The 15,489-nt window shown below is 42.2% G+C and overlaps 1 protein-coding gene across 1 annotated transcript; it reads left to right on the forward strand.

The window, feature by feature from the left end:
• Positions 1-46: 46 nt before the first annotated feature.
• LOC115771774 lies at positions 47-15,177 on the forward strand. Its single transcript, XM_030717633.1, has 7 exons — positions 47-707; positions 7,891-9,392; positions 9,765-10,599; positions 11,331-11,460; positions 11,594-12,048; positions 12,108-12,216; positions 12,277-15,177. The coding sequence occupies exons 1-7, from the start codon at positions 669-671 to the stop codon at positions 14,244-14,246; spliced, it is 5,040 nt and encodes a 1,679-aa protein (XP_030573493.1). The 5' UTR covers positions 47-668; the 3' UTR covers positions 14,247-15,177.
• Positions 15,178-15,489: the final 312 nt, after the last annotated feature.

The following is a 15,489-nucleotide window of genomic DNA, read 5'->3' on the forward strand; positions in this document are numbered from 1 at the left end:
AAAACATTTTGTGGAAATTCCGTCGCTTTTTGCAGTTTTTGCTCCTAAGAAACTAAACTAAATTTGTAAAAATAGTAAATAATCGGTTTCCATTGATGGAAAATTACTAAAATATATTGCGCGCATCGGTATAGAAATAAAAGCAAACATTAGGAAATTTTTCCTACGCAGCAGATCATCATTGAGCGCGCGTCGGTGTGAGTGTGTGTCTGTGTGTGCGTGCCACAGAAAGTGGCAATCAGGCAGCAGCAATTGTTAAAGTGTACAAATATTCGTTAAGCATTTGATATTGTTAATTTATGCAATAAAATGTGAAACCAATGGCAATATCTCAATGTTGTCAATACAGAAAAAAGTTGTGTAGAAGCAGCCGCAACAGCGACATCCGCAGTAGCCGTCAACGTTAACGTATAAAAGGGCAAAAGAAAAATGATGAAAATGAAATAACACAAAAAAAAGAGCTGCGCTGTTGCGAGCAAGTAGAAGAAACGCGAAACACACAAGTAAAGAAAAATCGAAATAATAAAATACATACGTACGTACTGTATGTATGTGTGTGTATCATAAAATTGTGCTTGTATGCGCAGTGCAAGTGTGTAAGTGTATGTGTGTGTGTGTAAGTGAAACGTATAAATAAAATTCAGCCAAATGCAGAAACCAACAACAAAATGGATAACAAAACTACACAGTTGGATTTTAAATTACTGGTAATTAAATAATGTTTTCTATAAAATACCCTGCCTGTCCCAGCCCCCTCGCATTTAACTAAATACATAAATGTGTACATTCATGCTCACATGCATACACACAAGCATGCATGCGTATATGTACATATGTATATGTAAGTCTACATTCCGTGCGACTATCAAATGAGAGTGGCAAAACAACGTGTAATGCGTAGGCAAAGAAGAGAGCGGCAGAGTCGCATGGAGAAGCAAAAGAGAGAGAGAGAGCGAAAGAGATAACAAATGAAGTGAAGTACAGTGTGCACTAACAGTTTAATTTCAGCTGTTGTTTTTGTTGTCATCTTTTATTATAAAAATGTGCCGAGTATCATTAAAAAAAATGAGTATTTTTTAAACCTTCGAAAAAAAAGTAAAACAAGAAATTGCGCGCACACATATATGTTAAGTATTTATTATGATCCCTTAGGTACATGATCTGTAATCAATATTCATCATTATATTATAGCTCTGCTTTTGGGGTGGTGCAGGCAGCTGCTTGTTTTATTATTTAAAAGCTTCGTTCGTTTAACCTGCCCCTTCCGTTTTGCCCGCCCCACAATCAGTTCTTGCACAATATCCGCGCGCTTAAGCACACACACACATTCACACACACGCAACATGGATATTTTGTGCTTGTGTCTGTGCATGAACTTCCGCAGTGTAGTTGTGTGCCCTTGCCCCACCCCTACCCCAACCCGTACCATTAACATCACCTTCTACCTCCTAAGCTCTCCCCCACCTACTAACCCGTAGCACTCCCTTTCCTCATTTCCCATGCCAGTGCCACATAAAAGCATTATTCTCTTCTCTTTTATTTTTTCTTTTCTAAAATGAATTGTAGTTTTGTTTTTCTTTCCCCTTTACCCTTTTCCCCTCTTTAGCCCACAAGCCAGTCAGTCAGTCAGTTTTACTTCTCCCACTTTCGACCCATTTTCTCATTGCCGTAGTTGTGGGGCTGGCTATTATTCACTTTTGTTTTGTTTTCTTCGTCGTTTTGAGAAAATATTTATTTTTATTTTTATTAGTTTATAACAACATTACATTACTTGAATGCACACACGCACACATCCATACGAAAACACTTATGAACAAGCGTATTTACATAGCTTAATATGTTTGTATGTATGTGCATAAATACTACAAATACTACGAAATCCAACTTGTGCGCGCCACTCTGACTACATATACAATAAAAACAACAAGAGCGCCAACACTGGCAACAACGAGAGAGCGAGAGAGCATGAATTTGATTGTATTTGTGTTTGTGTGTTTGTATGCTTGTGTGTTTGTGTTCGTGCTCGTGTGAGGGGGAGAACGAATGGACGAGCAAAGCACAAGTGAAGAATTGTAAACAGCGTGCACAGTGGTAAAATAAAAGGTTGCAGGCAATTTTTCATAAATTTCTCGATTGTGTTCTTGTTAGAATTCGAATAAGAGAAAGATGCTAAAGCCAATTGGTGCCATTCGAAAACCATAGAACTAAGATCGGATAGATATTGTCTAATTGTACTTGAATGTTGCGTTTATAAATGAGCTTAAAGTGTTTCAATTAAACATTTTATCGCTGCTGATTCATTTAATTTAATTAAAAGCTACAACAACAAGAGTACACTGTGAATTTGAAAGGGGGGAATGATGATATACAAACAATATTTGAAAATACAGGCTTAAGTTTTGTGCATTCAAATTAAAGCTTAAATAATGTACGTCGAGTATTTGATAAATGTTGAGCCACTGTACGCAAATTCATGTCTGTATATGTTTGTGTGTATGTATATGTGTATGCATGTGTAGCTAGTTTTGTTTCGCTTTGTGCCAATTTCATTAATAAAGAAGGACAACGTAAATGCTATTTTTATTTGATTAGTAAAACTACACACACACACACACAAATGTATGTGCATAGTGCATGTGCGTGTGTGTGTGTGTGTGTGTGTGTGGCTGTGCATGTGTGCACAACGTACACGTTGCATGCGCTCAAAATGTAAAACATAAGTTTGCTAAAAATGCAGCCGCGATTCTTGCCCCACTTCAGCTACAGCTGCAACTGCAACAGCAACGTTTACAGTTTGGCAACCTAAATATGTGCTTTGTATGTAAACAAATACCTCGAAACATGTATATATGTATGTCCACGTCTGCTTGTGTGTGTGTGTGTGTGTGCTCTCACTCTCTTTCTTCTCATCTCTTCCCCTGTTGCTTTATCGCTGTGCTTGTGCGTGCCGAACAGGTACATAACAATATCAAAACGAAGCAGCCCAAAAAAGAAGCAGCCAAATCCAATAAATCAAGACAAATTGCATTTGTATTTCAAATACATGTGTACATAGGCAATCGTTTATCGAATACTCCCCGGTCTATTATACCATTAACTTTATAAAGCACAGAGGAAGCCACAGACTTGGAACTTCCAGGAAACAGACTTGTCTAGAAGATAGTTATATAGAACTTCTAGAAATCAGACTTGTCGAGAAGATAGTTATTCGCATGTTCTATGAACTTTCTTGTATCAAATATTTGAAAGCCCGCTAAAACTGTTCCACATTTGACTTTCACAAGTTCTGTGCGATTTGCTGTGTGAAATAAAAAGTAATTCGTGCTTTAATTGGAAAAACAAAAAATAGTTCCATATTCATTACACTTCTAGAACCGATTTGAGGTTCCTTACATATGAATTTAGGTTTGTTTAGTCCAGGTCTGAGACACACATGTTATGTTCATACCAGGAACTTTAATGTTATTTCACACTCACGATTTATTCCCTTTTTTATTCATTAACCTTTTGCTTTACTTCTTTTTACCAATCTTAAAACATTCCTTGCCCTTTTTGAGTTCTTTTATGTAGTTTGTAACCGAATCAGGTTCAGACAAGAGAAGTTTATGGTAATTACTTATAAAACCGACAGAATATTTGAAATTCCGCTCTTATGTGTGGAAAATAAGTGGAAACAAATTCTGTACAAATTAAGGGTATAGCATTCGATCGAATTTAAATGGATTACGGGTTAATATTGATTTTCCCAAGTGCGGGATTGCTATAAATATATCAAAATGAATAAGAAGCATACGTAGCACGGGCAAAACCGGACAATAACTGCTACAATAAATAAACAGTTACATAGATATACGAATACGTACATGTTAATTGCTTTTAATGCTGAACAGCTGCAAATAACGAAACAAACAAAATAGAACACTTAACATCTTGCTAAAGAGCTTTATCAATTCTATAATAGTTGAGTTTAATTGAGTAAAATAAGTTTTTATGAGAAAAATCTCAATGTTTATATGATTCCCTGAGGATGCATTTTAATGTAAAGATTTCAATTCTTTCGGTTTAACATTTTGCCTGTCAATTGAATGTTAATTTAATAGTTCGGCTAACGATCCTTTGATATAGAGGACACAAAGTTAGAAGAAAGAAAATTTCAAATAATTTATTTCTTAAGTCATGCGACTAACGCCTTAAATTTGTCTTAACTCCCTTCTGATAAGTATATTCAATTTCATGCAGAAACTGAGAGTCTTATACATGTCGATTGCGTGTAAATGGGCACTATTAAACCCATAATTTATTCGGTATCTCGATTAATGTGAGGCAGAGCATTTCCCGTTAAAGCTAAAACTTAGATTTACATAAATACAATAAAGGAATCTAATCTAAATGAACCATAAATTTGAAGTGAAACAAAAGAAACAAGAATTTCTCGCATGTTGCGCCAAAGAGAACTTGAGCCTTTGTGCTTAATGCTCACATATATGTGTAAATACTATATGCATGCGTAAATGTATCTGTAAGATATATATGTATCTATAAGATATATATACACGCACGCATTACTTATTTATGTACTAGTTGCTGTGCTCAATTTAGTTTTATAGATATTTCAGGCACTTTTACATGCATATTTATTTATATATATCTGTTAGATACAATTTTACCTTATTTATCAGGTTTTCTTTGCCCAAAGTATCTATGTATTTATAAGATATTAAACCGGCAGCTTAATTTCCTGCTCGCAAACGAAAACTTTTTCGTTTTTAAAGTAAAATAAACCTAATGCAAATGAAGCTGACAAATGCTTTTAGTCGGGATTTGTATCAATTTATATTTATTTATTTATTATTGTGTCAAGCGAACTAATATTTTAATCTGTGCTTTCTGCATAATCACTGGAACTTAATAGAACAAAATTGCCAAAAATAATCTCGCATTTTAATTACTAACTAGCCTGTTTTATATTAGATTATCCAAGAGTTAGGCAAATGCCATTGGGATTTTCTATGCGCTTGGATAATTTAACTCCCCTCAAGCTCGTGATATTCCAGGCCAGAACTGAAGATCCTTCGTACCTCTAGATACCGCTTAATACGATTCTCGACGAAAGAAGATTCTAATTAAACAGGCTTGATAACATTATCTAAATGTGCAAAATGTGTATAAAGCAATAAATGTTAGCAATATTTATTACTAAAATAAAAAGACATCTTCTGGAGTCGGTAATGCAAAGGTATATTTAGATATTTAGGGAATTAAGTCAAGAATCTGAACTAATGAAGTATATAGTACAAAGCATATACATGTAGCTGTGCACACACACACACACTCACACACACAGGCATACTCGTGAGTGTGTTCATATTTATGTAATTAAAATCGTAATTTGTTTTTCCTTTACCTTGCTTGCGCTCAAGCTTTGCAACAGGCACACACACACACACACGTCTTTATGTACATGTATGTATGTAGTACACACGCACTCTCTTACAGCTGTACATGGACACACACATAAGTATTGCTGCACGCACACAAACGCACGTGGGCTTTCAGTTTTGTGCGCTGCCCCGTGCTCTTCCCCGTGCTCTCTTCTTCTTCAATTTAAGCCTGCAACAATGTTAACTGTCAATTTCGAGAAGAACGCAAGCAAAAAGAGTTGCCACCGTCAATAAATTTTACACCATAATTAGAATGCTTCGGGCCGTAATTATTTATAATTTCCTGATGCTGGCACGTTTCCCGTTAGATATTAAAGGTTTTGCTTGGCATTCCAGATTTTTAAAAAAAGAAAAGAATCATTCTATATTTTCTATATTGCATTTTTTGCTATCTTAAAATGCATTTGCATAACTTTTTAGGGTTCTAACTTTGTGATGCGATTGTTTTAGTACTTCGAAAATAGAAATACAAATAATTTAGTTTTTAGTTCATTTCCATTGAACATTGAAAACCCATAGTTTCAATTCAAATTAAAGAGATACACCTTTTTTTTTTACCTGGTATGTTTATGTAAATTTGATGCAAAATCTGGTTTCGATGTCATAAATATAAAAGTATTATTAGTGAAAAGCAATTCGCAGTTATTCAAAATAGACACAAATAAGCTTCCAAACTATGCAAAATAGTATTTGGAATAATAATTATTATTTAAAAACAGTTTTTATAATACAACAAATTAATTCGCGTTTTTTTACACATAAATAATACACATTTGTTATGCAACAATATTATCAAAGTGGGTCTCTAAAGTCTAAAGTCTCTAAAGTTAACTCATAATTATGATGTTTTTATAATCTTTTTTTCAACGCTATCAAATAACCCTATGCTTTTTTTTTTAAGTTTTGTTAAATACAAATGATTACATTTTAATGTGGCGACATTAAATACATTAAATGCAGAGTACACATAAAGTAAAAAAAACTCTAATGTGATCTGCAGCTGCTGCGCCAGCCCAAAGAGATTTCCATCTAAATATATAGTGAATTAGTAATTTATTAATATAAATATATATATAAAATATATTAAGTAACCAGTTATTGTTTTGCCGTAATAAGTAATTTTCTCAACTCGATAAACATCTTATTAAATTTATGCTCGTGCTAAAAGAATATTTAAAAACTGGCTAGCATGTCCATAGTTTTGTTGTACAGTGCCGTTGCCCCCAACCCGTTCCTTACAGTTGCCGTTCACACACTCTCGCTCCCTCTAGCTCCTTCGATATATATATATATATATACATATATAAGAGAATATACATGTCTATATATTTGTTAACCTCTCTCGCTCTCTAAACAAATGCCAGCCAGTGGGTGGGTTGTGGGAGAGCAATTTAGAGAGCGCCATCATGTTTTTACAACTACAACTACAACTACAATAATTTGTTGACTCGCTGCTTTAACTCTCGCACACACATAAATATAGCCGCGCGCGCACACACACACACACATGTACATTAACATTATATATATATAGAGATGGCAACATTGTGGAATGGGGAAAAAGTAGCACAAACTGTGCGCTGTTTTAATTTCTTTGTCCCCCCTTTAGCCGACATCGTCGCTGGCAGCACGCTTCTTTCTTTTTTTTTTTTTATTTTTTATTTTCATTATTGTTGTATATGTGCATATACATATGTATGTATACATAGACATAGCATTTTTATTTTTCCTGCTATTTTTTATACACTTTTGCCTTTTGCCTGCCATCTTCGCTATGCTGTGCGCTAATCGTTCGCGTCGGCAGCGCAGTTACTGTCGCTGTCGCCGCGCTGTCTGCTGACGGTCTTCTCATTGACGACGACGTCGACGTCGACGCTGGCTGAGCTGAGCTGAGCGCGCGCGCTCTTGGCGCTCTAATTGCATTAAATTGTTTGGAAAATCATAATCAGTAATTGCATTTGATGACAGTTTTTGAGTGCACGTGTGAGTGTTGGCTCTATTCAACTTAATTGGAGTAAAAACACACACATACACTCGTACTTACAGTGCATACATAATTGATTTAATTGAGAATTTCATTAATTATACCATTCTGGGAGCACGTGACAACACTGCCACACATTATTGTGTGGGCCGCGCACCTAACGGAAGTTGGCCATTTTTACGCGTCACTTTAATAAATATTGAATAAGCTATTAATGGAGCTGGCCAACACCAACAATAGCGACTACTTTAAATATGAAATTACAGTGGAATCAAGAAGTATATATTATATATTCAATCAAAGTGGAAGCCAATTTCATTTCCTGGGAGTCTATTTAATCGAAATGTATATCGCTCCTTCCTAGGAGACGTCTCCGAGCCTTCAGAACAACTTTTGTTGTTCCTTGTTGCTATTTTTTACGTTATCCCTAATGCTTATATATTTTTTTTATTTTGCATTTTACAGGTGGATCAGTCTGTGAATCTACTGGATAGTCTGAATGCGGCGTCGCGGTGCGATGCGATCAAATTTCTGCTGCAAACGCTTAAGTGCAAATATCCAGAGGCCTGCGACAGAGTCGTCAGGAATCTGTTCAGTCACAATCCGAATGATAATGGCGCCGGGACGGACGCAACGCAGCTAGCGAAGAGCGAACAGTTGCAGCTGCTGCTTGCCACCAAGAAGGAGAAAACGGAGCCGGGCGTTAAGATAAAACGGGAGAGCGAGGATGAGGCAGCCGCTATCGATTTAAATCAAAACTTTGAGAAGATTCTCTGCAAGGAGGAGTTTATGTGCCTCGACGAGGAGGATGACTTCCTCGATGATGACGCCGATACCGAGAACTCGTCTTCCATGAGCAAGCGTCTGCACTTTCATCGCGCCATCAGCGCGAGCGCCAGTGTCAGCAACAATGTGGATACGATTACCGGAGCGGGACCCATCCTCTCCGGCGATCCCCTCGATCTGATACATACGGCAGCAGCGGCCAGTGGCTTGGTGAAGCGCAAATATGCAGCGACGTTCGACGAGGAGGCGGAGGAGGACTATGAGAACGGCGATGACTATGACAATGGCAGCAATAGTAACAACTGCGAAGAGCTCTTGATGCGCCGGCAACAAAGGCTTATCGGCTCCACGTCGTTGGTCAAGCGAAAGCGTACCAACAACAGCCACGTGGCCAGCCTGGACGTTATGGCGCCGGCCATACGCTCGCGCCTGGGCGAGGGCTATGTGTTCCACGAGGACAACCAGTACACGCTACGCTATCACCACAGCAGCGGGGAGTTCAGTGAGCGCGCTTTCAGGGCGCAGTTTCGGGTGCTGCTACGTCTGGCGCTGAGCCAACATCACAAGCCCTTCCTTAAGCAGTTCTACGACAACTTTGTGATCACTGGCCGGCTGCTGGGCACAACGCCTTCGACACGCGTGCTGAAGGAGCTGCGCGAGCAACGGTTGGACGAATGGCGACGACAACGCGAGCGCAGACAGCTTGCGAAGGCCGCCGCCGATGCTGCAGCAGCTGCTGCTGATGCTGCTGCCGCTGCCAGGTTGCTGGGCCAGGAGCAGGAACAGGAGCAAGAGCAAAAGCAAAAGCAAAGCCAACAAGTGGACCAACATCTCGAAGTGCCGCTGCAGCTGGAGAGCCAAGAGCAGCGCCAGCTCAGATCCATTTCGTTTGGCGACTCTGAGCTAGAGTCCGAGACAGAGTCGCAGCTATCGTCGGCTCAGGAGATTATGAAGTTCGAGGAGTTCATTGACGATGGTGTAGGCGCAGGTCGTCTCATCGATGGGCTGGAAATGGAGCCTGAGATTGACGAAATGCTGGCTGGTGTAGGCAGCGGATTGGACAGCGTAGCTGGCACCGGCAGCGGGAACAGCAACAGTAACAGCAGCGCCGTCCATGACAACGGCATTGCCTCCCTTCTCATGGACACCAGCCATGGGACGCAGATTCATTCTACCCATCTGTAAGTCAACTAATCCCAAAATAAATTCCACAATGCTCGACTAGCAGATACCGTGTACCCAGACATAGATTCATATTCACATACACACAATTATGAGTTGATTTTGCAAGCACCTTTCCATTCATTCAATGCTTTAACTTGTTGAGAATTGTAAGCGTCAAGCAACGAAAATTCAATACAACCAAAGTTAAATTGAATGGAAATGTTATATATCTATCCTCTCTTTAAAGATGGAATAACTTAAACATTTAGGCCACGGTCTTAGGCCTGGGTACAGGATATCTACTAGTCGAGCACACTGGACTAGTGCTTACTTTTAGTTTCATTTGCACTCGAGAATTAAATTTTGTTTTCTCTCATTTTATTTTGCAGCAATAGCAGCAGCAGCAGCGGTGCGAATCTTGTGATCAATGGCCTTACATCGTCAAGCAATATTAACAACAACATCAATTGTAACAAGAGCGACAATGCGCTGTCCCAGCAGCTGGGAGCGGAGCATGCCGCCAAGCAGTCGGCGTCGCAAGGACAGATGCAGACGCAGTCGCAGCATCTGGCAATGCCCATGAGGACTGCGTATGGACTTGAGGGTGTCGCCATGTCGGCGACGACGCAGCTAATGTCTGGGAGTGAGATTCAGCTGCAGAATGAGAATCAGAACCAGAGCCACAACCAGAACCACTATAATTCAAGCAATAACCCAATCTCAATGCCGCCCATCATTGAGCAGATGATGCAAATGCAAATGCAACAACAGCAGAGCCCCTTTCCACAGCATCAGCATGCGCAAATGATCAATAATCGTCAATCGCATCTGCATCCGCATCCACATCAGCAGTCGCAGCCGCCGCATCTGGCTCCATCTGGAGTCGGATCGAATGCGTGTCCGCAGCTGAACTCCTCGCTGGAGTTGGATGATAACGAGCTGTCGGGCGAGGAGGAAGATGACGAGCTGGACAATGAGATGGACGAGCTGGACGCTGCCAAGCAGCAGCTCATTGATGGCGGCAGCAGCAGCAGCACCTCCCTGCAGGCGCCGCCCTCCCAGCTCGGCGGCAGTCAAACGCCTGGCAGCAAGAAGGACAAGCCCAGCTATAATTGCTTGCTGTGCCCCAAGTCCTATCGGAAGCGCAAGTCCCTGCTGGACCACTACAAGCTGCATCCCGGCTACTGTCACGACTGCGGTCAGCCCAATGGCAACACGCTGGAGGTACGAACGCGAACCATTCATATGCTTTAGACCAAAAAGATAAATATTAAAATATTTACTCTTATTACCCAAGATCCGCTTACCAAGCATTGGTTGATCGTTCTTTAATGTCATATTGCTGCTGCGGTTCAGCAAACTTATGCATTAGTATCAGAAATACCGAAATGGATTACAATTATATTCCTAGTCGCATGTAATGGATATTGTTGATATCGACAGTTCGTAGAAACCTTAAGTGTTAAATATTGTCGGTCATTCATCTAGGAATTTACATGATTTATCATTTGCATTCCAGGTTTTCATTCATTCATTCATTGCTTTCAATATTTATTGGATTCCCATGTTTTTACCTTTAGTTAAGATTAGAGGAACAATGACCATTTTTTGGTCCAAGCCGTTTACGATTAAGCCCAATTTGGAGCCTCTTCAGAAAACTGGGTGAAAATTTGTTGGATGCAAATTTGTTTATCAGATAGATATATAGAAGTAGGTAATCCTTCTGTATGTCGTATATTGGTGGATAGTTAGTAGGAATACCTGTGTTGATAGGCCATGTTATAGGCTAGCCATTATTTGGGATAGAGGACTCAGAGCAGAGTTTCTTCAATAAGAGTTGTGCACCCCTTCATGAAGGAGGTCGGTCAAGACAATAGACAAAAGACTTTTACGAGACTTCCTTTACATTATTATTAAAACAGATAAAGTACTTATTGATGATAATGTTATTGCAGGAAATAATTCAGCACAATCGCACGATGCACGTGAAGGAGTTTCCGTTTGTATGCGAGACCTGCGGCGAATCCTACTCGCGTCGGCAGCAGTTCCACGCGCACGTCGAGTCGCACAAGAAGGATTTCAAAAGTGAGTCGACGTGAATGTAAATTTCACCAAAGCCGCCGGTGCCCAGTAAAGCCTGGTCGAGGCATTTTATCTTGTATATCTATCGTTAAAGCGAAGCTTTTAATTAATATCGTTGTTCAATTGTTGTTTGCAGTCTTTCCGTGCGGTGAGTGCGGCCTGAAACTGTCGCAGAAGAAGATGCAGCAGCACTTCGAGGAGACAGGTCACAAGGCCGACGGCGCCATCTGCGAGGTGTGCGGCGCCGAGTTTCCCTCAAAGAACGCCCTATATCAGCACATTATTCGCGTGCACAAGCGAGACAACTTCTTTGAGTGCCACATTTGCCATAATCGCTTCACTCTCAAGGCCAATCTGGAGCGGCACGTGCAGCTGCACACTGAGGTCAAGCGCACCTACGTGTGCGACCTGTGCGGCTCCTCGTACTTTACATATCCTGCGCTCAAGGAGCACTACAGCAACGCCCACGTCGATGTATCCGAGTGCAAGTGCACGCTTTGCGGAAAGCGCTTTGGCTCCGCCAAATCGTTGCAGCGCCATTTGCCATCACACTCGGAGGAACGGCCGCACTGCTGCAACCACTGCGATCAGGTATGTTTATTTACTCATATTATTATGTGTGCATTAAACTCAGCTTTTCATCTCTGTAGACCTTCAAATGGAAAACACATTTGGTCCGCCACAAGCAAACAATGCATGGGAATCAGCCGCCGCCTCCTAAAAAGGGTAAACAGCGTTTTCCCAAATCGAATGATGAAGGTAAGTGCATGCTTATCCGGTGACTGTTGACAATTTACTTAACCGCTTTCTTTCTCTCAGAAATGGCGCCACTGCCTGATATGCCAGGACCACCGCCGGTTAAAGCTAGCAAAAAGTCCGCAGTCAGCAAGGCAAAGTCACAGGCAGGAGCGGCAGCTGCAGCCGCGGCACAACAGCAACAGATGCAGCAGGGCGCAGGCAAGGGAGCTAGCGTGGGGGCAACGCCCACACCGCCGCCGCCATTGTCTACAACGCCGGGCTGTTCACAGCAGGAGCAATTCAATGCCGCCATTGTAAGCAGCAATAGCTCGCAGTCCTCAACGGCGTCAACGTCGCAGCACTCGGTCTCCACGAGCGAATCTCAGCAGAATTCCATGTACAATCAGAGCTTTAGTGCAGACAAGCTACAACAGCAGCAGCAGCAACAACAGCCGCCGCCGACGCAACAGCAGCAGCAACAGCAAAATGCGCTACATCAGCATCAGCAACAACAACAGCAACAGCATGCTGCAGCGACGCCGCCGCCAACGCAGCAGCAAGCGGTGCCACCGCCTCAGCAGCAACCGCAGCCGCACCATCGCCATACGCCCCATACACCCCATACACCCCATACGCCCAATAATAGCACGCCAGAGCTGCATATGCAACGGATGAACAGTTTTGGTGGCCAGGAGAGCCAGTTCCACTTTGAGCCCACTGGCAATACGGCGGGCGGCTATCAGCAGCACCAGATGATAAGTCAATATCAACAACAGCAAGCGCAGCAGCCGCAACCGCCACAGCAGCAGCAACAACAACATATGCGCAGCCACACGCCCCAGAGCCCACATCCGCATCCCCATCCGCATCAGGCGCAGCAGATGCAACAGCAGCAACATTTCACCTCGCCGCACCACATGCCCCCAATGCATCACCAGCATCAGTTAATTCTACAACAGCATCGTCACACCCATTCGCCCCAGCATCAGCACTCGCGATTGCAATCGCCGCAGCCGCAGCCGTCGCCGTCAGCCGCTGCGTCCGCAACGCAGCAGCAATTTATGCAGCAGCAGCAGCAGCAACAGGCAACTGACTCCTGGGGCAACATGGGCTTTGGCGGGGCACCAAACAACCAGCCAGTCGAGCTCAAGGACAACAAGTTCTACATTGTCGACTCAACCGAGTTTCTCGGGCTTCCAATGAACGTCGGTGCCCCAGCGCCGTCCACTCAGCAGCAGCAACAGCAAGCAGCTGTCGGTGTCAACAAGGCACAGCAACAGCAGCAGCAACCACCACCACAGCAGCAACAGCAGCAGCAGCCACAAGACCCAGCGTTGACTGGCGAACTATTGGGCTTCCAGCACATGTGGCCACAACAGGTGCAGCCTCAGCAGCAGCAGCAACAGCAACAACAACAGCCACAGCAGCAGCAGCAGCCCCCTACGGCACAGCCACAGGCGAACCAAGTCGGACCGGGAGATGCTCACAACTATAACAACATTGGCAGCATTCTCACGAATCTCATCGACACGAATCCCACGCCTCTGGAGTACAACTTTGATCTAATGCCACAGCCGCCGCCCCAACAGCAGCAACAGCAGCAGCAGCAACAATCACAACAGCCGCAGCAACAGCAGCAGGCGGCACAGCAACATCACAACGCCGGCGGCGCCTATGGCAGTGGTCTAATGCGGCATGCGGGCGCCGGCAATGTTTACGAGCAACATTACAATCACAGCGCGCTGAGCGAGCAGCTGGTCAGCGAGCAGCAGAAGCATAACAGCTTTCAGCCATACCATGCCCACGCGCATGCGCACGGCCTGCAGCAGCCGCTGCACTCGCTGGCGGGCGCCACGCACCTGTTGCCTCCGCCGCCGCCGCACGGCAGCGTCTATGAGCGCACGGCGCCGCCCGTGGGTGTCGGCGTAGGTGTGGGCTATCCGATGCTGGGCGATGATACGAAGTCAGTGCTGCCGCCAATCAACGACTATATGCATCATATGCAGCAGCAGCAGCCAGATCTAATCTACTATCCAGTGAAGAACGATTGACAACCAAAGTAGCCGGCGCTGGGTGGTGTCCCAGGGCACCACCAGCACCACCACTACGCGCATAATCATAATCATAATCATAATCTAACGCGCTGGTGGCCAGCACCAGCAGCAACTTTAGGCGCCAAGAGAGGCGATGTTTTTCATTGAAAAACATTAACAATAAACATTTGTTTAAGTCTGTACGTTAAAGTGTGCGAGATCCGGATCGGGAGCGATTCGTAGCACTTGTGTAGATAACAAAGATGATTCTAACTAGATAAGGTTAACAATAACAAACATTAACACTGGCATGTTATGGAATATAGAGCAATAACTTGAAGATTGGAGCTGCGATGCTCAGTATATCTAATCCGACCGACCCTATGAGGCACGTGTATTGTATACAATAAACTGAATTATAATTATAATAATACAGACAGACAGACACAAAATCAAATGCAATGGCAAAAATATGAACATGAACATGACTACAGACATCTATACATAGTAGCGAGTAAGGAAAACAACAACAAACAAAGAGTAATAAACACTAAACATAATTACGTAAATGTTGTAACATGATGTAGCCTGTAAGCATGTATCAACAATAACGGCAGACCACAGCAACAACAAACTTTCGAACAAATTTTGCAAAATATTTTATGCTTAACACAAATACGTACGTTGATATATGTATAATCAAAGCATACGTATCCCATATGAGTCGCAACAGACAGACCCTTAAAAAAAAACACGATAAAACAGATTGTAGATTTATTTGATTGAATTAACGCTTGGGGCCTGGCATCACACCATAGGAGGCAAGATCGCGAACCGGACAACGTGAGAGTTGTTCTTACCATATCACGAGGCCCTTTGCCGTCAAATAATTATATATTATATATAAATAATAATTTTAATTTCGATAGTGCTTGTTATTTTCTATTTAGTTGAACAATCAATGATTATATACATACATACATTTATTGCATGCAGAAACATATGCATAAATTTGATTAACATGACCTAAAATGCGATTGAGCCCACATTTTTGTTAGATTAGTGCCTAAGTCTAAATGTATATCCATTTTGTGGCTTTTTACACCCAAAACTTGTGTAATTATATAATTAAATTAAAAGTGCATACTACTATATGCTGTATGCCCCTCTATCTCCCCGTCAATAGTTGCATATGCAAATGTATTTGTTCAAATCTTTTGGGCGCAAACTATTGAATACAACTTTGTTTGTATAAATTGTA

The sequence above is a fragment of the Drosophila novamexicana genome, unplaced genomic scaffold, assembly GCF_003285875.2.
Source record: "Drosophila novamexicana strain 15010-1031.04,08,12 unplaced genomic scaffold, DnovRS2.1 tig00000008-arrow-pilon, whole genome shotgun sequence".
Classification (NCBI taxonomy): domain Eukaryota; kingdom Metazoa; phylum Arthropoda; class Insecta; order Diptera; family Drosophilidae; genus Drosophila; species Drosophila novamexicana.